Below are 25,561 nucleotides of genomic sequence, written 5' to 3' on the forward strand. Positions count from 1 at the left end.
CCATCGAACCCATTTTAGAGAGTACTAACCCTATACTCAAAATTTCTTAGGTTTATCAGTGATTATCGTATATGAAGAAAGACCATGTCACGCAGAAGATTTTTCCACCCAGAGCAAGAATGAAAGAAGCATTCTTTAACGGCGTGATGCTTGGCTGAGTCCAGGGGAAGAAAGGCTTCTCACTGGACGTGAGCTAAAATCCCCACTATAGACAGAATGTTTATGTCTCCCACCCCCCAGATTTGTATGTTGAAACCTAGCTCCCAGATGGTGGTATTTGAGGGGGAGCCTTTGGGATTAGTGCCTTTATAAAAGGGACCCTAGAGAGATCCTTTGTCCCTTCTCCCATGTGGGGACACAGCCAAAAAGATGGTCTGTGAACCGGGGAGTAGGCTCTTAGCAGACGTGGATTCTGCCGGGCCTTTAATCTTAGACTTCCCGGCCTTTGTAACTGTGGGAGATAAAAATTTGTCCTTCATGAGCCACCCAGCCATGGTTTTCTGTTACAGCAGCCCCGAGGGTCTAAGAAGGCCCCCCTGGAAAGGCTGTTCCTATAGTGGAGAAGAGCACCTGCCGTCCACACTTCTCAATTGTGGCCCCAGATCAGCAGCTTCAGCATTTCCTGGGAACTTGTTAGAAATATAAGCCCAACCCAGTCGTGAATCAGAGACTCTAGAGGTGGGGCTCAGCAGTCTGTTTGAACCAGCCCCCTGGGTGAGCTTTGATGCTTTTGGTTGGAGAACCACCGCTCATGCTGTCTCAGCAGAGAGCACTGCTGAAGAGCGTCCAATGCCCCATTCTGCTGAGTCCGTATTTACCCGATAACCAGGGACCGCAGTTTGCGTACCCGCCTACATTTAGGGGATGTGCTGCTTCCCTTTACGAGGGTCTTTCTGATTGGAAATTCATACGCTGGGTTTTACACAGGAATTTCTTGTGGGCTGGCAGAGCAGATCCATCCAGCTGAGAATGACCCATTCTGTGCTATAGAGAAAATCCAGTTTCTGAGACTGAAAGTGAGGCCCGACTCTGCTCAGGGGTGGGGAGGTTGGGGGGTTCCCTAAGGTAGATGCCTCAGAGCGAGGTGGCCCAGCAGCAGCCCTCCTGCCCCACCCCTTCCTGGGCTCTCTCTTTCCTGTCCCTGCAATCCAGAGGAAGGAATTACAGGTCAGCAAAGAAGAGATGCTAGTCAGCGCCCCTCATCTTTGCATCATGGGCACACGCGAACTGTTGCCTTCCTAGCCTTATTTCATGGACTGCCGAGTCTTATTTAGTGGTATTTGTAAAAGTGGTAGGTGTTTTTCAATTTGATTTGACAGCTATCAGGAATAAGTCTGCAGGGAAATGATCCAAACTTCTAGGACCAAAAGCTTTTGGCAATTTCTTTTGGCATTCCCAGCCTTCTAGACGCAGACAGTCATGGGGTGGTTACTGTTTATAAAGTTAAGAGAGCTTTCTGTTTATTGGTACGAGTATTAGTATTTGGGTGAAGGACGACTTCTAGGAAATTCTTATGGAGTCATTGCAACCAGGCTCAGTTATCGGTTCCATCCAGATACCAAGTCATGCTGTTGTGGATAATTAGAGAAAATGAGAACAAAGTTGAGAAAAGGACAGGGAGATCAAGCAGACAGCACAATGCGTGAGTTGTCAGCACAGCCTTGGGAAGGAGGGTTGGAGAAGCCGAGGGGAAGCATACCCAAGGCCCTCTTACATTTACAACTGGGCTTTATAATCCTTGGAGAGAAGGGAGTTCAACCCTGGTGAAGAGGTGCCGACAGGGCCACGTGGGGCTCCTTTTCTACCTTCTGGAGTTGTCATGGCAGAGTCTATGTATTGTGGGGTCTGGGAACAACATGGGTACATGGGGGATTTTCCCTCAACTTCAGATGAGCTAAGCATGTAAAAAAAAACAAGTTACCTAGATTTCTTCCTGTGTGTAGAAGTTCATCCCTGTGTTTAAAAGCTTATAGTGAGTCAAAGATGTTGAATGGCAAAATATCATGGATTTCCCCCTTTGAAAATAAAGGGGCTTCCTTTTTGTATTTGTAAAAGTAGATATGTGTGTTTGTTTTATAGATCTTTGTGAATAAAAGATTTATAATACAAATTATTTCATGACTTCAGGGGAATCAGATTGGAGGGGGGATTATTAGCTTGTTTTATATACCTCTTTATTGTAGGACTGTACAAGCCTTTAACTATTGTTGACTCCATAAAATACATCTTAAATTTTATAAGAACTTTGAAGCCTTACTCACAAACTCAGTTCCCAGTTCTCTCTCTCTCATAAATCTCTCAATTTCCTCAAATATTAATTATGCCATGAGAAATTAGAAACATAGACCCTAAGTCTGGGGAAAGATTCTGATAGATAGCATGGATATGGCAAAATTTCCAGGCAAGCAAATACCCATGAGAATTGAATGGAAGACCAATTTATCAGGCTAAGGATGTTATCAGTGGAAATTCCAAATGAGAAAAATGAGGCGTGAAAAGTAAGTTCCATGTTTGCATGTGCTTCAGAGAGAGATTTAGATCTTTATGTTTTGATGACTTCTGGACCCACCCATTGCAGCCTCCAACATCTCAGATAATATGCCCAAGAATTCTAGTGGCAGAATTTTGACTTAAGGAATGCTGGATTTGTAATAACAACTGTATGTTTGGTCTTCGTCCCATTCCTCAGTCCCTTGGACTTCCCTAAGTGAGAGGAGTGAGGAAGGTAAAAGGAGCATCTTCCATCATTTCTACCAAGCCCCTTTCAACCAGACCCGAGCTTATGTGCATGAGGCAGCTTTTGGAAAGCCTCTAAAGACGGGGCCTACTTGTCAGGGAAACCAAGAAGGCGGAGAAGGGACTGGAACTTTCACCTCCATCCCACCTACCCCAACCCCTGGGGAGGCAATAGAGGCTGGAGGTTGAACTAATCCCCTGTGGCCGTGATTTAATCAGTCCTGCCTCCGTAATGGAGCCTCCGAAAGTGACTCTACCTGAAGAGGTTTGGAGAGGTTCCTGACTGCTGACCACATACATGGAGGTGCCGGGAGGGTGGCACCCCTGGGATGAGGGGGGGAAGCTCTGCGCGCCTGCCACCATACTGTATTCTGTCCATCCCTTCTTTGTGGCTGTTCCTGGGGTCTTTCCTTTTGTAATAAATGAGTAATCCAGTAGCTAAATGATCTTCCTCAGTTCTGTGAGTGTCTCTAACAAAGTGTCAAATCTGAGGAGGGGGTTGTGGGGACTTGGGGTTTATAACACGTCTCTCAGAAGCACTGGTGACTGCCCGGACTTGGACTTGGCATCTGACGTGGGGGTGTCTTGTGGGCCTGAACCTTTAACCTGTGAGGCAGGTAGACAGTGTCAGAACCAAATTCAACTGTAGACACCCAGGTGGTAGATACCAGGGGGAGAATTGCTTGGTGTGGGCAACATGCCCAGAGTTAGTGGCCAGAGTATTCTGAGTATGAAAAAGAAGTTTTGTTTCCTTTCACTTAATTTCAAGAGAGGGGCTAAAATAAAAAAAACCCACCCCATATTGATTGCATCCTTTGTAGGACTCCTGTATATTTATATCTGTATCATTCGTGAATGTCTTTTCTCTCTGGCCCCTTGGTGGTGTTTGAGGTCAGGAGCCATTTTTTCCTATTTATATTATATTCTCATATTGCTCACATATGCTTGATAAATGGTTTCTGAATGAATGAACCAAATTGTTTCTCTGATTCAGGATGACAGTCTCTAAGGAGAGAGTGACCGTGGAATCCTGCACTGCCTGATCTGGAAGCTTCCTTAATATCACAACCGACCTCCTTTCTTTGATCTTAGAGCCAGGTGTGGTATTTGGGAAATTTAGTCTATTTGCTCCTGTATGTGGAACCATAGAACTGGAACCGGAACAAATAGAAATTGCCATCAAGATGTTTTACAATAGGCAGTGAAAAAATTAATCCTACCTACTAGTTCCCCCCACCCCCTTCACAGAATCACTCCTTGAGAGATGTTTGGGATGGACACAGAAAATAATATTTGGTGAGTAGTTACTGGGCTTGGCATCTTGCTAGTTAGTTTGCAAATCTTTGTCAGCTTAATCCCTCACTCATTTAATGCATGTTTTATCTTGAATTTAGAAATGAAGAGATTTGTTCCTTTTTTTAATTAATTTATTTAGAGAGCGCATAAGTAGGGGGAGTGGCAGGCAGAGGGACAAGCAGGCTCCCCACTGAGCAAGGAGCTCGATGAGGGACTCAGTCCCAGGACGCTGGGATCAACACCTGAGCCGAAGGCAGTCGCTTAACCCACTGAGCCACCCAGGTGTCCTGAAGAGATTTGTTCTGAGAGGTTAGGTCACTTGGTCAAAAGATGACATCAGTTGGGATATCAAAATTCAAGCCATCTGGCCTTAAAGACTTGCACTTTTTTTTTTTTTCCTCCCGTTCTCCTGTGCGGCTTCTAATATGGTGACCACATCTCTTCCCTCAGCTGACCACATGGCTTTACAGATTTCTTCTATCTTCAGAATTGTATGTTCCGTATAATGCATGATGTGTGACGTGCCAGAATTCCATTTAGTAGCACAGGTTAAACTTCTAAAATATGTCAGAATTTTAAACAACAAAATTGCTAAGCAGCCCCTCTGAGAGATTTCGGAGGCCAACGGCAGACTACCCCAAGATGGGCCACTTTGGCATGAAGATAATTTTGAGGTAAAAGTAGTCAAAATGCAGCAGATTCAGGAAATGCTCTTTACTTCCTCCACAACTGCTTGAAAAGAAATTTAGTTGGAGGACCTGCTCCAGGAAGAGAGCTGTCACCATAGATAACTGCATTATACTGTGAACTAGGTCTGGTAGACAGGGAGGAACCAGAAAGGCCTGTTTGATCAAAGCCCTCTATGTCCCATTGTTTCTGAGTGGCCCAGCAAACATTTGTCTACCAAACATTTACTCGTTTTTATTCTTCCTGAAGGTGGCATTCCTTCCCTTTGAGGTCCCAGATCTGTTACTCGCTTCTCCGTGGTCAGCATGACAGACAGACCTCATTTTGCCTCATTTTGCCTGTCTTTGCAATTTCATGTCTGTGTGGATTGCCCATACATATAATTTTAAATTTGATTTTCTCTTGTTAATCTGTCTTATGTCCATCTGATCTTTAGTACAGCTGGAAGGACCTTGAAGGGCAAAAGAAATTTCTTCCTCCCTGACAAGATGATTCCCAGTACTTTGGACCAGCGGTTGTTGGGATGTGTGGGAGAAAAAGACTTTCCCCTCTATCCTCTTAGATTCCAGTGCTTAGAGCCTTGCAAATCAAACTGACAAAAGGCAGAAAAAAACAAGAGAAAAAAATAGATTATATTACCCACTTCTACATGGGAGTTCCAAAGAAATGGGCCTTAAGGAGACATTTAGAATTAGGGGCTATATACTATTTTAACAAAGGACAGTATAGTGTGGAGGCAAAGGAAAGGGGGTTGGGAACTTCTGGGGTTAGGGGTAAGTTTTGGGGAGGTAACTAGGAAATGTATGATAAGTATGGTTTTTAGAAAGGTTTATTGTGCAGATAAGAGCCTTCTCAGGGGATCAGAGTACTCCTGGAGAAGTTCTCTTCCTTGTATGCGACAAAGACACCTGCTTTTAGACAGGAGGGGGAGGGCAGAGAACTGCCTTGAGCTCAAAACAATCCTTGCACCAAAGGGGCGTATTTCGGGGAGACGGACTATGATCTGTGGTTTTCAGCTTTCATCTTGGCCAGCAGTTTACTACACACTAGTATCATCTGTAGTTTTGTTTGCCTTGCCTTGATAGATTTTAGTTTCAAATTTCTGACCAATACAAGCTGATATTTTGGCTTATTAGATTCTGAGTTTCTTTAGTGAATTCCTAATTATGAGAGTATTTTATTATTAAAAAAATCCATATAAAACCACGAGTATTGTTGAATGGCTCCTGGCATTGGCACATTCCCCAGGCCTCTGGTGTTCCAGCTCAGGACTAAAGAATTTACAGGGGAAGGCCAAGCTCCCTGTCTTTTTTCCCCAGAGTTCTATAGACAACGTTACTTTAACTTGAGATGAGCAAAGAACAATTCAAATAGAAGAGGAAATAGAGGGGTGGGGACCATAGCAAAACAGTACGCTTCCCTACCTATGTGGTTATTTACATAATTGTGTTTTTATAACATTTCCTGTACTTTTCTGTAAGCTGATGCTGCCCTAATTATACATTTTCAAGAGAACACTTCATTGTACCCCAAATTATATAGTGCTTTAAAAAGGTACCTTCTTACTGGTTTACCAAATACCTTATAAGTGTGTAATTACGTAAAACAATTCAGGGTACAGAATAGAAACAGCCCGTACCTTTCACAGATGTCGGTATTGTTACATAATTGAGTACAAGGCTTTCAAAGATGTATAATATTTTTTCTTATGTAAGAAAGAAAGAAATGACTCATTGTAGTCATAATGTGTCACAGAGACTCCTGCCGAAGTAGAATGCATGTGTTCCATTTCGTGAGTTCTCTATAGTACGTTGTCAATGGGCTTGCCTTTGTGGATGGGAAAGTGCCACTTATTCCAGCAAATTACCTTTGTGGTGGATGGACCTGCTTGTTAGATGGCTTCTGGGCACCTGCGTGAAGCAGAGGCGGGGCTCCTGTTTCATGGCCCACCTGTGCACAGCGTCCTTACTCAGGTGGGCACCAGGGAAGTTCCCCCCACCCCCTTCACAGAATCACTCCTTGAGAAACCCACTGGGGACCTGTCGCCTGCCCCGCACACTGGGCGTGGGCTGGCTTCCTCCTGGACCTTAGCTCTTGTTCTTTTCCATCACTTCTGAATCCCAGATTGGGACCCCAGGGATTCCAATCACAGGGAAGGTGACCTCACCGGAACACAACTGAGGAAATAGGATTTATTAAGTCCTGGATTTAATGTTTATTTAATTTTTTCTTTTTATTTTTTTCTGGGTTTAATGTTTAATTTTCAAAGTCATTTTCAGCACTATTGTGAGAAAAAAGTTGCTTATCTGAGGGCGTTAGAATTGGAAGGACATGTGCTTCTGATGAAAAAACAAAATTGAAAAAAAATAGGTTTTGTGTTATTGACAGCTGTCCCCGTATTTTTCTCTTCAGAGGGAATTTTCTTTTGGGAAGAAGCTGGAGCTACGCACAAACTTACTCATTCCCTCAAAGGTTTTGATATTGGCCTTAAGATAGTCCTTTTCTCTAAGGAAACGTCTCTTTTAGCAAGAACTTCGAAAGATGAGTCGCGGAACTGGTCTTCATCTATTTTTATTGTTTTCCCTTCCACCTCTGTTTTTGTGATTCTTGCCTCAAAAACTGACCTTAAAGAGATCTTTGCACCACTGGGCTCCTCGTGGCGCATTGTTCTGTCCAGCAAAAGACTCAAGTTCAAGGACCAACTTGGCCACGAACGGCAAAACCGGGGAGTGGAGATTGATTCCTATCGGTGAGCAGGCTGGTGTTGAAAGTGGAGCATTGTCACCGCAGCTGTTGCCGTTATCAATTACGTGTCATTAAACAGCTAACCTCACGGAATGATTTACTTTGTGTTTAACGGCCTTTTTCAGTTAAAGGGAGCAAATGCCAGGGAACTGGGTCGCAATATCAGAAACCATATATTTTCTCCTGTTAACACCAGCATCACAAGCTTGTGAGGGCCGGCCGCGTCGGTGTTCTGCTGCGGGCTATACGGCTCTAGTTTAAATGGTTCCAACAAATGATTAATGGTTGGGAGCAGGCCTCACACTGCCCCCAGAGCTTTCCTTCCACGCACTTCCATTTATGTCCCCTCACGGCGCGCGTGGGAGGGGTTACTTTAGGGCAGATCACGCTCTTTCTCATGCTGGCATTTGTTTCATTTCAGGGACCCTTGATGTTTCTTTATATACATGGACAGGTTCGCTGTGTATTTATTTAAGTATCATATAAAGTATCCTCTAAATAATATATATATAGTTACGTGGTTATTTAGCATCATGACCTGACTCAAGCTGTGGACTCGGCAGTTGCAGGGCAGGTGGTGTTGATAGGTCAAGACTACTTGGTCTGGGAAGGTGGACTCGCCCCCACCCCCCAAAGAAGCTCTCGACTTTTTTCTCCAGCTTTCAGCGGTGATAACTGGAACCAGACATTCTAGTTTCTTGGGACGTTGTTTTATTGTCTTGCAAGTTATTACGGTATTTGGATTTCACAAGGCTAAGCTCCACACGGTACTTCTCAAAAGTGCCTTTGCGATGGATGGATAGATTAACTGTTACTGTGAAGTTGAGAATTTGAACCATTAACTGACCCACTGTGTTTGCCGTCTGTGTAAAAGTTTGTTATAACAGTGCTAATTACCAAGCAGCTGGATTTGTGAAAACGTGCACAGCAGTAATTTGCACCTTACTGTTGCTTTGCCCAGAAGAAAATCGTGAGCACATAACACGGGGTGCACGCACTTGATTGATGAACTTCCAGAGAGCCCGTGTATCTGGGGATCTGTAACAGTTTGACTTTTTGACTATAGCATTTGGTTTCTATATTTGCGCTTCGGGGACACTCATTTTTTACCCAAATAAGAGCTGTTGAGTGCCAAATAGGACATTTTAAAAAGAGAAGGGTAGCATTCTATAACAAGACTCATGTTCTTAACTTGCTATGCGCTTTTGTTTATATTTTGCTAGTTTTAGGGGGAAGAACAACAAAAAAGATTTCCTTTCTAATCCCTTACTATCGGTACAAAATCATGAACTGGAGTACCCGATTTCAGTGTTTTGGTGATGGTGTTAAAGTCCTTGTTTCATTGGCAGATCACAATGGTTCTGCTGGGTTCACATCCTGAATAAATCCTTCTACATAATCGGAGCCCATAACAGACTTAAACCAGCAGAGTTTTGTGTTTTGTTTTGTTTGGGTGGATAAGAACAACTCCAAGTCTTGGGAAAGAATTTATTTTTGCCCTTTGGATGGGACAGAAACATCTGCTTCAGGTGGTTTACAAGTGTTCCTTATTAACCCGTGAGCCAAAAACCCAGATAGGGAGATCTGACTTTGAAAACGACACAGCCGGTGTTTGTGTAAGTATGTATTCAGATTAATTCCAAATACCGCTTATTTGGATTTCTGACAGCCAGGAACTTTTAAAAGAAACGGGTGTTTTTAAAAAGGAATGTGAAAAATTACATTTTCTCTCCTAGCACAAGAGTTTTTCTGTACTTTTCAGAAATCCTGCTCATGGGCAGAAAGGAGAGGTTTCAAAGGAACCTCATCTCCATATGGTTTTACTCGATAATCCTTTATCCAGCATCTTCAGCCCTCATTCCTTTGCTTTCTTGCCTGTGGCTACATTTCTATCTCTGCATCAATTAGCACAGTGATTTATACAACAAGCAAGCAGTTTAGAGGTAATGGTACACAATTAACATCTCATTCCACCAGAAAGGGTATGCTAAATACCCCAGTCATTGCTTTCTCTGCCTGGAATTGAAATCAGTGTTTGTCCTAATTCATATGCTATCTGATGTGAAGTGGGCCTGCTTTGTACTACACTACACCATTAATCTAATTATAGATAGCTGCAAATGAAGTGCTGTCGGAGCCGGGAGACGGAAGAAAATAGCCTTTTGTCATTTAGCCTGACTCTGTGAAGCGGGATCACACTTTACGGGGCAGTACTGCAAAATGGAAATCTCCATAATATTGCTGCCTGTTGCATCTTTTCTAATTGCCACTGCATTGTAAACACTACCAGGCGCTGATCTAAATAGAGCTGTAGATCTGCTGTCTTGTGGGCTGCCGAGAGTCCTCCGAGTGCTGTTGGATTAAATGATGCGTCCTGATTGACAGCTACCTTGAGACTGCGCGGATGGAGTTGTCACCGCGCTCTGCTAACAGGCCGCTGCGGCGGCTGCAGCTGCGTAGACGCTGTTCTGTTCGCTCACCTTCTCCGCCCCGGGCGTCCCTCCCAGAGAAGGACCGCGAGCTGCGGGCTCTGATTCTCCATGTTTCCTGGAGAGTTCGGTCGGGTTGGCGATGCTGAAGTCCAGGGGAACGCGTTTTGCAGGGCGGTGAACCCCTGCTGTGTTGCCCCCCGCCCGCCGTTAATGGTGGTGCCCACAGAGAACTTAGGAAAGGAAAAAAAAAAGTTGAATTAAGATTCTGATTCCACCTCGGTGTTTATTTATTTTTTTTTTTAAAGATTTTATTTATTTGTCAGAGAGAGAGAGAGGAGAGCGAGCGAGCACAGGCAGACAGAATGGCAGGCAGAGGCAGAGGGAGAAGCAGGCTCCCCGCCAAGCAAGGAGCCCGATGTGGGACTCGATCCCAGGACGCTGGGATCATGACCTGAGCCGAAGGCAGCTGCTTAACCAACTGAGCCACCCAGGCGTCCTCGGTGTTTAATTTAAAGACGTGTCACGTTTTGTAGCGAGTCGTTTCTGTCACTTTAAGGAATTGACAGTTGCTCTCCAGCTCAGAGTTAGGAGAGGAGACTTCCAGGGGCACATCTGAGGGTCGGTGCTCGCGGCCACACTGGAAATGAAGACACAGTTGAAGGTGGGAGACCCTTGGGGTCAGGAGGTGGAAAACTTTGAAGAAGTGGAGAGCCTTGTGTCGGCCACCTGACTTGGCGAGGGTCCACAGAGAGGATGTTAGGGGACTCGGTGTAAAATAATTACTAGGCAAGTTCATCATTTACCCCTGACCCAGATGGCCCATAGTTGCCCGGCAAAACCATGACCAGTTCAGCCAGTGTCCACCAATTCCTTGTTTTGGAAGAATGACGCAGAAATGGAAAGCAGGGGTGCGCTGTGTGACGAGGAAGTCACAACTGGAAAAATACGTAAAGCACACTTAGTCCTCATCCTGCCAGGAGCCCACAGACCTCAGAATCCTGCAAGTGTGAGCACGTGGGATATGTCAAGTTGCTGGAAAATCGGGAGGCCTCAGAGGCTGGAGGGTTTACGCTCCCTGGGGAGGTGCAGCGGCCTGTGGCAGGGTGTTCTGTGTGACCTCCTGAGTGGGGCATGTCCACAGCGTGGGCTGCTCTACTGTCCATCGCACACAACGTGTGTGTGTGCATGTGCGTGTGGGTGTGTGCGTGCGTGCCTGGCACCGGTGGCCGGACCTGTTTGCAGGGTGGTTTTCTTAACTGATCTGATCAAAAAGTCTGTATCTCTCCTAACCCGTGACTGCTCCCCCACCCCGTCTCCCCCAGCTCTGACAGCTCCCTGCTCCCCAACTTTCCCCCCTTTTTTCAGGTTCCATGGTAAGAGCCGCATGTTCATTTTTAGAACCGTTGCATTGTGTCCCTTTTAATCATCCATCTCTCGTAGTTTTTGTTCTGATCCTTTTATGTCTGGTATGATTCCCTTCTCTTTTTTCCTCTGGAACTTGTTGGGAGACATTTTCATGTTGGACATGGTTTTACTTTGCAGACACCATATAGTTGATTTGCTTAGAGACCCGGGCTCGGGTCATTAGATAGCACCTGGGTCCTTTCTGTTATTGTCCTTCGCAGAGTCTGGAGAGCACCTGTTCTCAGCACTTGCTTACGCAGTGAGCTGCCTTTTTTTTTTTTTTTAATTTTTTATTTTTTAGATTTTATTTATTATTATTTGACAGAGAGAGACACAGTGAGAGACGGAATACAACCAGGGTGAGTGGAGAGGGAGAAGCAGGCTCCCTGCTGAGCAGAGAGCCCAATGTGGGGCTCCATCCCTGGACCCTGAGATCATGACCTGAGCCAAAGGCAGACGCTTAATAACTGAGGCCCCCAGACACCCTGTGAGCTGTTTTTCGAGAACTTGATCATTTGACTGTGGTTGGGGAGCATCTCCCTTCAGCCACAGTGAGACTCCGTCTACTCATGAACCCAGAGCGGGTCCACCTCAGGCCCCACATGGAGCAGCTTCTAATCCCGCATGACCTGCAGTGTGAGCCCCATCTGGCCCCGAAGGATTGTACTTCCATGTCCAGTCAACTAATCTTTCTGATCTTGGACTCCCACCCCTGAAACCTCCAGTTTGTGGTTTCCGTGCTTGCAAACAGTAACAACAAGTTAAAATCCAGCCTCTCCAGGGAAGTTCTGCAGAACCCATTAGGGCCGTTAACTGCCTAGAGTAAAACCCCTAGGGTTTACTTGGTGTGTCCCAGGGCATTTTCCCGAATTTTTTCAGCGAGTTGACTGCCGTGCCCGTGCCCTCTAAGAATTCAGAGAAACCAATAAGTAGCAGTTTTGATCATTAGCTCTGAAGGCCCTAGTGTATACTGTTAAATGACTTCTTTCCTGGCGGCATCTGAAAGCTCTTCTGGTTTGCACCAGGCCAGTGGTTCTGCGGGGCCCAGATGCCGCACCCGCCCTGCTCCCACCCCGGTTCCCACCCCGGCCGGCGCCCCCGTGTGCTGCTGAGCCGGCCAGGCCCGAGCCAAGCCGTTGTTTTAATAGGCGTGTTTGTGTGGGCACGCTGAAGGGGTCAGGACAACATCAAAGGTAATCTTAAAAAGAGAACCTTCTTGCTGCCTCCTCTTTTTATATTCAGAAAGGTCGTTTCTTCGCCAACTCTTTGCACCGAGGCCTCTCCTGAGGCATTTACCCCGTTGTTATTTTTCACTTGTGATTACAATAAGTCGCTTATCCCCCAGACAGATTTAAGAACAATAAACAAATACAAAAGGAAAAGGAACATCTCATCAGTAACAAAGACTGCATCTAAAGGCGTTGAGTTTTGTGGCTGTTTTACATCTCTTTCCAAGCAAAGCAGGAGTCCCATGGAGAAAGGAATTCAAAAGATATGAAAATTATAAAAATAGTAAAAGGATCCAGTTTTAGGCAGGATCTTCTCATTTCTGGGGAGAAATGGAGCTGGGTACAATCTTAGCTCTTTATTTATGTTAAGGCTTGTTTGTGATATAGCTAAAATTAGTTTTCAGCCTATCCACTGTGGTGAAATGTGAGAAATCATATTATCCTCAGTGGAGAAAGATACTTTCCCTGAATTTTGACTTCTCATTTTGAAGTCAAATGGTACAAGGAACAAGGGGGGAAAAATCAGTCTGGGTACTGCATGGAACCTGGACAGCTGGGCCCAGTGCTGGCCAGTCGCATGGAGGGAGCGGCGGAGGGCGCTGACAGCCAGAGAATTGAGTTTCCCATTCACTCCCCTCCTCCTAGTGATGTTGGATTTTATTTTCCAAGGCAGACAGAGCCCAGATACGAAAACCATGCAATTTGGTACAATTATATTCTCCCTTCTTTCGCTGTCCACCACCTCCCCCATAGTTTAATGAAGGACTTTGAGGTACAATTCTTTGTTGATAAATAGTCCCTCTTACCCAGAATGTGTATTAGACAGCAGAATGCACTCTCCTTGCTTTTCCCTTGCCACTTATGACTCAGATGAATTTTAATAGGAGCAGAAAGCTTTTATTTGCACAGTAATTTCACTTAAGGATCATATCCTTCAGAAACTGGCAGACACTTGCATGTCTTGATTGCAAAACACACGCTCAGGAGTAAAGAAACATGCAAAAGATGTTATTAGTCAACCTGTCACAGTGGCAAATCTGCCTCTCCTGGGCCCTCCCCCACCCCTTTGGAATAGGCCCTGCAAAGAGCTGGCTCGGAGAGGGCCCCCAGCCCTGTCCAGAATGAGGGGGTGAGTTCTGTTTTGCTTTTGCATCCCTGCGGTCAGGATGCCCACAGGAAGCTTTGAGTTACAGCAGCTTTTCTTCCCCAACAAAATGGAGGCGCCTGGAAGTTGTGTCTGTCTTACCCCTGGGGGATGCGATCAGCTAGGAATCCAAACCTCTTCAGGTGGCGGTTTCAACTTCTCTGAGTAACACCCCTCAAACAGCTTTGGTTTGTTTCTTCTTGACCACACCGTGGCTCTGATACTTGTCCACGGAGATGGGGAGGGGTTTTTCTCGCAGGGGCAGACATTCTCCTTTATTAGAAATGTTCTGTTGGACTGAACTTCCCTTTAATGCGCCCGTAATTGTTTGAGAGCCCCCTACAAAAGGTTTCATGGAAATGCTTGTGCACAATTGACAATCTTGGTATTATTGTCTCTCAGTGTTCAAGATACTCATTCCGTGTCATCCTAATCTACCCTAACCGTCCTGGTACCTTGGAAAGGCTGCCTCACGTTGTGCCTAAAAGAAAGCTAGCTTTTCCTGTAGTGCATCTAACATATTGTATCCCTAGAAAAAACCTGAATTTTAAATATTATTTTGCCCCAAATGAACACTGAAACCCTTTGTCTTAACTACTTGGTGGCGCAGCCGTTCTGGAGGGGGAGTGGGAAGCGCGAGACAGCGGTCTGCTGCCATCTGCTGGCGGCTGCTCGCAGAGTCACCCCTCTCCTGGCTGACCCAGACAGCTCCTAGGATTGGGGGGGCCGGAGGCGGGGGTGGGCAGAGACGCTTACAAGCGGTAAAGGGAATACAAGGAAAATTCTCACGGTTTTCTTTACAGACTTTTGAGATATTTCTCATAATGAGACAGGGTGTTTGTCGCTAGTTAGTGGAGTCGTTCTTATTTAAAGAAACTTCTTAAATCCTACTACCCACAACATGTGCCAGAAACAAATGTATTCTTGTTTTTAAGTACAATACTTCAAAACCATTTGACTTCAAAGATGTTATCATTTAAATTTCAAAGCTGCAAATGGATTCTGCATGAATGCTACATTTGAGGAAAAGTTCTTCCTTGAAACTCATTTATGGTTTGTTTTTTCCTCCCTTAAGTATCAGGTGCATATCTTAACCAAACTGGCTGCAGAACTGAACAAATTTATGCTGGAAAAAGTGGCTGAGGACACAAGCAGTATTCTGCGCTCCCCAATGCCTGGCGTGGTGGTGGCCGTCTCTGTCAAGTCTGGAGACATGGTAAGGATCATGCCCGTCTGTGGGACGGGGCGGACTGAGGCGTGACCTTGCTCCGTGCAGCTCTTTCTTGACCACGGAAAAGCGGAAGAGCTTGTGTGCATTCCCTGTCCGGCTGTTGCACATTTGAGTTGGGTTGGTAACGCTATCTCTTGAGTACCTCCCCTCCCAAAGACTTGGGACTAGCATAGAAATAAGGCGCGATTCATTCTGTTAATTGGCGAGTTTAGTATTTTGGCAATATTTTATTTAAAGTTTCTATGTAATTCCTAGCGTTCTGGGCTTTGAGCATCCTTGAAGAACTGATACCAAGAAATAGCCCTTTGATGGGAACTTTCTGTATGACTTCTGGAATAAATGGGAAGGGAACTAAGGAAAGTTAATGCTGTAGACCGTTGTAGTATCAGAACCCTCCTGTTACTTGATACGTGTAATGTAGGACCACAGTTTGAAGCTTTTCATCTCAACCTTGTGACATTAAGGCACAAATCAAGGCTGTATTAATATTTCCGTACATGTTTAGTCTCACGATAACATGCTGTTTTAGTGGGATACATCCGTTTCACAGAACATGGGTAGAAGTCTCTGTGGATTTGCTGCAAAAATAAGAAGAAAACAAAGATGCAACCAGATTTCTAGGGGACACTAGACACTAGCATTTTTCTTTACGTGCTGGAAAATAATGGCCAAACTTGATCATCTTTGATGGATGATATGGTGATTCCATTTTGTATCTCTGGTGAGGAGTTTACACGTTCTCCTGTAAAGAGGCATTACAACTGCCTCTGTATTTCTATATTAACATAAGTAAAATAAGGTTGAGAAAAACTCATATAGTTGGCACTGGTTTCTAGAAAGATACTTACGATAAATGAAAATCAAGAAAAAAACAATCACCTTCAGTTGTTTAAATAAGTGGCCTTGAAACTGGTAAGCGAAGTCGGAAAGCTGACTCCAACAATTGCTTTCACCTGAGGATACCGAAATAGACTCCACCCGCTTTTCTAGAAACGCACAGAAGAAGCTCAGTAGCTGTGAATTGTTATCTTTACTTTGAGGGCACTGACATTCGTGGAAGAAAGTGCACAGTAAGACTGTCTTAAGGGGGTGTCTGGGGGCTCGGTTAAGCGTCTGCCTACAGCTCAGGTCATGGTCTCGGGGTTGGGGGATATAGCCCACAGACAGTCCCCTGCTCAGCGGGGAGTTTGCGTGAGGATTCTCTCCCTCTCCCCCTCCTGCACACACGTGCGTGCTTTCTCTCTCTCTAAAATAAATAAATAAGTACCCCCCCGCGCTTTTTTTTTTTTTTTTAAAGATTTCATTTATTTACTTGAGAGAGACAGCAAGAGAGGGAACATAAGCAGGGGGAGTGGGAGAGGGAGGAACAGGCTTCCCACTGAGCAGGGAGCCCAATGTGGGGCTCGATCCCAGGACACCGGGATCATGACTTGAGCCGAAGGTAGATGCTTAATGACTGAGCCACCCAGGCGCCCATAAAATAAATTTAAAAATCCTTAAAAAATTGCCTGCACTCACACACTGCGTCATCAGAGCAGTCGGTGGAATCTTCTGGCAACTAGACGTGTAGGTTGGTAAATAACGTGTGTTATTTTGGGGTTTTGCTTTTTTTCCCCCACTTTTCTTCTTAAGCCTTTTCTAGAAGCTAAATAGGCTGCCATCCTGAGCTTGTCAGTCCTAATTGTGCAGCTTTAATTATAAAATCACAGTTGCACTTTAAAAAAATATAAGAGTGTAACTGAAATCCTTATTTTTCCAACACCTGAGTCAAAACCTGAAGGGGGCCAGGAGGGGACTCAGATTGCGATCTCGTGCCTCCCCTTGGCACCAGGCTCTCTCGAGCCCTCCTGGGGCAGAGAACTGGGAGCGTGCAGCCTCCTTGTTTCCAGCAACTGCTTTCTCCCAGGCTAGCTTCTCCAGACACGAGGGGGGTTTAGCCTTCATACTTTCCATTTCCTGGCTAATAATTTAATGTGGGAAAGCAAGGCATTTAGTAAATTAGAACAATGTGGTATTAGTCTTTGGTTCATTGGGATAGCTCAGATATTGAAAACCACCACCAATAATTAAATGTGGGTATTCGAGAAGGGTTTAATTTGAGAACTGTTAAAAATATGTTACTGTGGGGTAATGGGACCTCTATTTTATATAGTCCTTTAAAGTCAGTCATGGGGGGTGTACCCCTAGCAAACTGGCTCCTAGGGTCTGTGCTGTTCGCCTTACCCAGAAAGGAATGCTCTCTGCACACTCATGCCTAGGCTGGTCAAGGAGAGCGTGTGCTTTCTTTAATTCTTCTCTCCAGCTTCCCGTGCCACTTTGGGTCCCTGCCCGACTTCGTTTCTTATTCTGTGCCATTGTGTTTTGGTAAAATAGTGTTTTCTCCTGAGTTATTATTTGTGAAAAGGGTCCCAGACCGCTAATACCTTCCCCAAATGCAGGAGGAGAAGTTTCATCGTGGACTCTTAAGGGCTACTTCTATAATTAGATCGGCCTTGTGTCATTAAAAGCCAGGAAACTCTCCTTTGACCAAAGGCAGAGCACTTACATGAGGCCATTATGAGAAAAGAATACTGGTAACTTTTAAGTTTTGCGGCTTTAAATTATTTTAGCTCCGCGGGGCATGTTGTGTTGTGCTCCGTACTAACAATAGCTGAGCCCAAGTTCTACTTTTATCGGTAGAAAGATAATGGAATCAGTGGTCTCTGTGTGTTTTCAAGGAAAACAGGACCAAAGAGACAAATTGCAAATTCTTTGAATTTTTTTTAATAGTTTAGATTTCAGTAATCTGTAATTTTTATATTTAGGTTAAGTAAAATCTGACAAATCTTAGAATGCTGGGCCTGGCAATAATGTGTTCTGCAAAAGCATCACATAAATAATAATTAATAAATGTGTTTTGTGAGGTAAACCATCTTAACAGAGTTTAAAAAAAAACTCAGGGCAAAATGATGTGTGGGGGAGGCTGTTTAGAAGTCATAAATGCACTCAGCTTCCTGTGGGAAAGTCTTTCTCCTCCCTGAACACAGAGGCTGTATTTTTTTTGTTTTTGTTTTTGTTTTTGTTTGGATTCACACAGCAAAAGTTTCTGGTATCTTTCAGTGTCTGTTACACAGTATTTGACATTAAATGTGGCAGTAAAGTCATTTTTTAAATGATTGTACAATAGCTTTTTTTTTTTTTTCAACATGTGGGGAGGGGATTGTTGGTAACAGGCTGTCAATGCATAGAAATGCATAGATGCAAACAAACCCAACAGTAAACAAAGTAGGAGTGGCTTATGGAAAGTCCTAGTCACCCATTTACTTCAGAAAACAGTCAATAGAATGACTTTGATATGCCTTTAGTCTGTTTTTGTTTGTTTGTTTGATTTTGTGGTCTTCCACCCTCTGAAAATATTTTCACGACTGATTTTAATTTCAGCTGGAAAAATACCTATTTTTCTGTATATTTAGCACCATCATAAACTGAGGGCCCTCTAATCAAGGCAGTATTTTTTGTAACTTACTGTAATTTTTAAAATGTCTATCTTTATGATATCCTTGAACAAAAATATTAAAAACACCTTCTCTCAGAATAATGGCAGAGGGTACTTGCCCGCTTTAGGTTGAGAGCTGCCGAAATGTCACACAATTTCCATCTTGACTCCGAAGTGTAAAATAAAGTCATTAGGGGCACAGTTGTTTTGTTAGCCCTTTGATATCAGAAACAAAGCCAAAAACAAAAATAAAAAATAAGGCAGCCCAAGGGGAGGTTTTACTGTTGCGGTGTATCAGGATTTCTGAGTTACCTTCCAGTGCAGCAGACCTTTCGGATTTGGATCAGAAATATCCATCTTACTCAAAACAGTAACAATTGAGATATGAGTCGGAAGTGGGCCGCGTCCTCAACTTACATATCTTTCTTTGGCAGTGACATGTTGTGACTTACCAGTTTGTGAGACCAGGTCAAATCACAGGCGGGCAGTGAGTGCCTGTTGCTGCTTTTCTAGACTGCTCAGTAGCAGTAAGACAGGCCTTGGGAGTATTTTGGGGGGCCAAGATGGGAAAGAGCCACTGCGGAATGGAACCGGCCTTTAGCAGAAGGGGGAGTAGGCGTTTGGGACTGTTCTCGTGCAGTGTCTTGGGCAAAAAATGGAATTCTATAAAGTACCCCCATAAGAACAGAAAATTTGTGATCATTAACAGGGGTACCACCCAGATTTTGCCCTGACGTCTGTTCTCCTTGTGTGTGCTCCTTTGGGGCTGCTAGGGGAGGGCTCCCAAGCAGTGGGATGGCCAGCGACCCCGAGAGCCAGGTTTGCCGTTTTGGAGGATGGTATTCACACCGCCCTTTTGCCGCCAAACCCTGTCCTCTGTAATTGAGCCCACGGACGGTCCTGGGGAAGTTGCAGATAAACTTGGCAAGAGACCTTTCCTCTCAGATAATTAATTAATTAATTAATTAAAGATTTTATTTATTCATGAGAGACAGAGACAGAGGGAGGCAGGGGGAGAAGCAGGCTCCCCACTGAGCAGGGAGCCGGATACAGGGCTCCATCCCAGGCTCCTGGGATCATGACCTGAGCCTAAAGCAGACGCTTAACCAACAGAGCCCCACCCAGGCGCCCAGCCCTCAGGTATTCTAGATAAGAGGCCTTGGAATGGTCCCTCCTGCCCTGTGTTTGTCTGGCAGGGATCCGCTTACCTGGTATGGCCCAGTGTTCACAACAGCATCTTTCCCCGGCCGAGGACCTGGCCTTCACAGATCCGTTTTCCTGTTTCTGGATACCTTGATTTAATAATCCTAAAATCATTACAGTAATGAAATTTTCATATTTGATAGCAGTTTATTTGACAAGATGCCAGTTTTCCACCCAAACCTCAGATTGCATTCCAAAGCATGTATAAATAAATCTATGCATTCATTGTTTCATGTTTTTAAACTCAGATTATAAAACATCACACACATAAAGGTCCAGAGAATAATAGAAATACTCAGATGCTCTCGCTCATCTTTACTGTATTTGCTTCCCCTTGTACCGAACAATAAAAGGTCGCTTCCACCCTGAACTTGCCCCGGGCCCCTCCCTAATCAGAACCTGTCCTGCCTTCAGTAGTGATGGCTACCCCAGATTTGGCCTTTTTGTCTTTTCCAGATAACATTCCTTTTTCAGTGTTAGGGTTAACTTCCGTTGGACGTTAACAAGTTGTCTTACAATTTAAGCTGACGATTGTCTGTTTTTAAGGTCCATCAGTAAGTTGAGTGTCGCAGGAGAGTCTCCTACAAGTTTGGCATTTTATTTTATTTTTCAAGAAAAGATCTGCTTGGAGTTAGAGGCTGTGTTATCCTGCTTTTAACCATTTTTAAAGATGACAGTTTGCAACCTCACCAAGATTCAGAAGATCTTTCCTCACCATTTTGCTTAAAAACCAAAAACAAAAAAAAACAAAACCCCAAGACGTGCAATCGCTGAGTACTTGAAGACAGCGACTTCCTAGAGATGGATCCAGACCGATCTCTTAGAGATGCCGTTGAGTTCTCCTCTCACTCTAGGGGCTTTGGCTGCAGTTCCCAGCTAACTTCGAGGGCAGGAGGGAGAGATGTTTTTCATTTTAAGGAAAACTGGACTTGTATTGGCCACGACTCGGTATGCGCTCCCCGCTTGGTCACCCACCGCACAAAGCCAGGGAGGCAGCTCTGGGCAGTGGGAGAGCGGGGTCAGCAGCGGGGTGGGGGCAGGTGGGGACCCCCAGTCCCCCCAGCCAGCAGCCTGGTTAATGCGTCATCCCTCCTTGCGCGTGCCCTTCTCAGTGAGTCAGGTGGTGTGCACACGAGCCCATCGCGGGAGGGCTCCTGCCGCAGATCGGGGGTTTGGTGGCATTTCTGTCGCCGGCCTCCTCTTTCTTTGTAATTTGATGATGGTTCCTTCCCTCGGCACTGCTTAAATACTAGACGGTCTCCCGGGGTCTTTCTCCCTCCCCCTTTACATGAAGATGCTGGGATGTGAATGTACATTTCTTCTTGGGGAAATATCAGGGGATATTTACCAGCCTATCTTACGGGCTCAGAAAGAGGAAGTTGTTATAATCAGATTCTAGCAGTGCCTTTTAACCAAATCTGAGAGGCCTTTATCTTGTGGCTGTTCACTGCGTCTTTCTTCAGATCTGAGGGCCGTAAAATGCATTGCGTTCAGGCACCTGTGTTCTAAGTAGAACAGCCTTTAAAAATGTAATTGAAGGATTTTCACTTTCGTGGCGTCGTCAGCGGGGTTGATATTGATCCACGCTTTCGGGTGGCCCCGGGCGTCAGAAGGGGAGACTGCTGCGGGCCGGGAAGCCCTCCGAGCCTTCTGTCTCATTTGGCAGAAAAACACAGAACGCAGGACAACAAAAGAAGGCTCCCTGTTCCATAAACATTCTTCCTCCCACCCACCCCTCTTCCCCGAAAAGGGGACTTAATTTTTCAGCTGCACACAGTGATTTGGTGCTCGCTCTTGCATTGAAACAGTTGCTGTCTGAACAGGCAGGAAACAGTTTCCCTTTAATTGCTGAAATCATTCGGAAGTGCTTCGTGCCCTGCTTCTGTACGGCAGATGCTGTGCATTAATTGGCCTGTGTAGAAGTGACCCAGGGTTCCTTGCAGCGGGCCCAATTTTAGGCAGAGGGCTTAAATAGCTTATTTATTATTTTGTATAATCTGGCGTACATTATGTGCGCCTGCACGTGTCGCATTTCATGGTCTGCACTTTCTGATGCCATGTGGGTTTCAAAACCTGTGTTTCTCTGGTAATGTACTAGCAGCAGGTAAGCTCCAGATACCATCCATCAGGAGCTAATTTTTGATCCAGATACTGCAATGACTGATGAACCTGTCTTTTGTGTGAATGTTTAGCACAGTAGAAAGCCATATGCCACTGGCACTGTTTCTTGTGCATTCTTTACAGTTGCCGGAGAAGTGGGCTGACGGGGGCAAAGCCCTCCGCGACATTCTGTCCTCTTCCCTCCGCTGAAAGGAGAACCCCTGTGAAACCGCCCTGGTTTTGGACGACAGGAGAGGGTGGGAGCCGCCTTCGAGGAAATCCGACTCCCGTACTCATTTTCTTGATCAGAAATAGGACTGCACACTCTTAATAGGGAACCTTGTTTTGTTACTCCCCGTCTGTTCAAAACAGACCTTCGCCCATTAGAAGGGCCTCCCCTGTGTGGGAAGAGCACAGCTGTTACTGTAAACCTCATCCCGTCACTGTATCACCCCCATTTTGTGGCTCTGAAGGATGAAATTGAGAAATGGAATACTGTGCAGTCAGCCTTTACATCTCCAATTTTAGGCCTTTGCCATCATTTTCATGCTTTTATTCCAAATCAAATAACATTAGTGCGCTACACCACCTTCTGATGAATGTCTGCTCTCGAGCACAGCTTTTCAAGTCTGGACTTTTGGGGGCTTCCTTTTATGTTTGGTGAAGGTCTTTTTTCCCCCCTCTCTCCGCTCGTTCTCTTCCTGCACTTTCTTTGAGCTTTCTTCATGCATTCGCAGACTGAATGATACAAGTAGCCAAACGTCTCCCAGTCTTAGCGTGCTTTCCAAGAGGGACGTATGTGGGAGAAGGTTCTGGGCCTTTTCATCTTTGGAGAAGGAGTGAGGTGAACTTGGTAGAAGGATATTGGGGGCTTTAATCAGAAATGAGAAGGGGTTTAAATCATTAGCACAACAAAGCGTACTATAAGCTTGAAGATAAAAGTCTCTGGGGAAAGAGTCCTCTGAAAATAAATGGGACTTGATAGATTTCCATATCATTTATAACTTCCCTTAATTACACTTGGAAGACTTGCCAGTAAAACTGGAAAATTGGCAGCCTATCTCCATTAGAGTCATTTTGCCGACCATGGCAAGCAGCTGGCTTTACTGGATTTTATTTCCCATCACTCACAATTAATCATCAGCAGGAGATGTCTGAAGCTCTTCAGTGCCGAGCTCTGCCGGCGACACGGAGGCCTCCTAACCATGCGAAAATCTGCTGAGTAAATGGGCCGGGTTTTCCCTCCAGCTTACTCATCCTGGAGCGAGGCAGGCCCCCGCGTGATGAGTGCGCTCTGATAATCGGATGCGAATGTGAACCTTGACCCCATGTCAAAGGAGAGGACGCAACAATAAGCCGGATGAAAGGTCCAGGGCTGGGGCCTCCAAACTTTACACCAATTAGACAGGGAGCGGGGAAGTACATCAGGCTGACTAGGTTTATCGAAAAGACTTGCGAGGCTTGTGACCATTTTGTAAGCCCAACGTTGGAGACCTCCTGTCACAATCAGTGAGCCTTTATCAGATGACACACAAAAGTGTTAGAGGAGTGTGTGCGCAAAGCCCTAGGCGGCCGTGCCCTCCCATGTGAGCCTTCCCGGCGCTCCTTGCCCACGAGCACCTGGGGAAACGCGGAAGGTGTCCCCACGACCCTCCGAGCCCCGCATGCAGATGGGCCACCACCTCTGCACCCGAGGCTCCGGGATTGCGGGGGACATGGCAGGGGCAGAGGGGACATGACACAACCCCGGGCCGAGCTCCCATGACAGCGTGGCGGGCGGTCTTAGAGCTCCTCCAGCCGGGATGGCTGAGGGATGAAAGACTGAATTTAGATCAAGTCCATGTGTGCGTGTAACACGACTCTGCTGACCAAGACGGCCTTTGCTATGGTGCGGGGTCTCAGAGAACAACTTCCAAGGGTTCTTTTCTCTTCTCGGAAAACAGACCACAAAACCCATTGCTTAAGTGAGCAGGGAGAGAGAGCAGTGAATTACTTAAAGTTCCACCCGGACCTGAGTAGACACGGAGACTGGCAGACCTGGGGAGGGGACCGGGGAGAGGACCAGGAGGGGAGAGGAGAGGAGGACTTGATGTAGATTCAAGGCAGTGCTGCCTGCCGGGCCCCTTGGAATCCAGAGGCACTTTTCTTTTGAGTCCTTTTAATCAAATTGCCAGTGACACAATATAAAAGAGAGTGTTTTAACTTGGGGATGTCCTGATTACCTGTCTAAATCCGAGGTTTTGTTTTTCTGAGTAGTGTGATCAGGGACCTGCCCCTTGAATCAGCCACATGCAGGGTACAAGCACCCAGAGCCGGCCAGGAAGGACAGCTGGCGAGGGCAGAGCCCCGTGAACTTGTGGCCTGTCTGCCGCTGCTGCCCCACGCTCCCGCGGGCCCTGATCTCCACACTGGTGTGGCCGGCTCAAGCCCGGTGCGGAGTCATGGCCCAGGCCCCGCCACCCTCCCGCATGGGCCCCGTGTCGTCCTTGTTGGGTTGGTCTGTGCCCCCCCAGTGTGACCACTGGAAATCTGCCGGGTTCATGTCTTTCTCCTGTTTGCATTAACTGTGAATTGCTTATTTGAAGATTCCACGAAGACCCCATGAGGGGCGCTCTGGCCTGCAGATTCTGAGCCATGGGCTGAGCAGCTGAGAGGGGTCAGACCTGCTGCAGAGGGGGCTAGGTTGTGCCCCCCTCCAAGAAGCCCACCGGGCCAGGGATGGGCTCTCAGATGACAGCAGAGGAAGCCCAGCTAGGTGGGGGGTGTGGGCTAAGCTCACCCAGGTCCCCGTGGGGGGCCCTCATCCACCCGTGAAGCAGAGAGCTACCAGAACCCAGAGGTAGAGAGCTGATGACAACTTTGTGGAGAGAATTTCCATTTTGTCACATTGAGTTTCAGACCCATTTCCAGAAATCCACCGGGGCCCGGTTGCGAGCTGTGTCAGGGGGCTGGCTCTGGCCCCTTGGCCTCTGAGACACCGGGCTGTGGGGCCAGCCTGGGGGCTTTGGGGAGGGGGGCTGCATGGCAGGTGCTGCCCCAGGGGGGCTGTTCCCGTCTCCATCTCGCGGGCTCCCCACCTGCCTCTGAAAAGAAAAAAGGCCCGAAGAGACGACGTGAGGGGGAAGAGACGACGTGAGGGGGTAGTTGAGCCGACGCCCTGCCTGCGGTCCCTCTGCTGCGCAAAGAGCAGCCCTCGCTCTCCTCTCCCTCCGTGGAATGCAGATGCCCGGGGAGAGTGAATCACAACGGGCAATGAGCGCGGAGCTTCAAGCCCAGCTCCCAACACAGCGTCTCTCCTCCGTGCCAGCACCAGGCTTTGGCATCCCCTCTCTCCCTAGATTTCTGTGCCAGGAAGCGGCAGCCCACCACCTGATCAGCGGAGGAAAGGAAGGCGCGGGGCGCAGGCAGCCAGACTGCCAGGGAGACAGCTTGTGCACGCAGGGGGCCGGGAGGGAGCTCGGGGATCATCTGGGGAGCTCAGAAGAGAACGTTCTCTAGGCACTTCTGCAACTCTGGGCCAGTACAGCCGCACCGATGTGAGTGTCTGGGAGCTCCACCCCAGGATGCCCACCAGCACCCCAGAAAAGCCAGCCAGTTGCCCGAGGAAACTCGGCTTCACCGTGTCAGAGACTGGGAGGCCCTTTTCACAGAGAGAGGAGAGAAGCCCAGCCCAGCTCCTCGGTGCTCACGCGTGAAGGGCAGCGAACAGAGACTATAGAGAGTGGCTTTCGGTCACAGCTGCCTCTTGGCTGGAAGCCCCCAGGCTTCACCCAGGGAGCCCATACCCAGCCCCACTGGTCTACACTCGAGGACCAGGCACGGCTGTTAGTGGTCATTCCCACGCAGAAGGCACCTTCCAGGAGCCACCTCCTTGTTACT

At 46.5% G+C, this 25,561-nt stretch overlaps 1 protein-coding gene across 1 annotated transcript in view; it reads left to right on the forward strand.

The window, feature by feature from the left end:
* PCCA (propionyl-CoA carboxylase subunit alpha) overlaps positions 1 to 25,561 on the forward strand; it is a 405,781-nt gene that overhangs the window by 376,663 nt on the left and 3,557 nt on the right. Inside the window, exon 22 of the mRNA XM_047720325.1 lies at positions 14,749 to 14,889. Within this exon, the coding sequence (XP_047576281.1) occupies positions 14,749 to 14,889 (141 nt within the window). The remainder of the gene's footprint in view (positions 1 to 14,748; positions 14,890 to 25,561) is intronic.

The sequence above is a fragment of the Lutra lutra genome, chromosome 3, assembly GCF_902655055.1.
Source record: "Lutra lutra chromosome 3, mLutLut1.2, whole genome shotgun sequence".
NCBI classification, from domain to species: domain Eukaryota; kingdom Metazoa; phylum Chordata; class Mammalia; order Carnivora; family Mustelidae; genus Lutra; species Lutra lutra.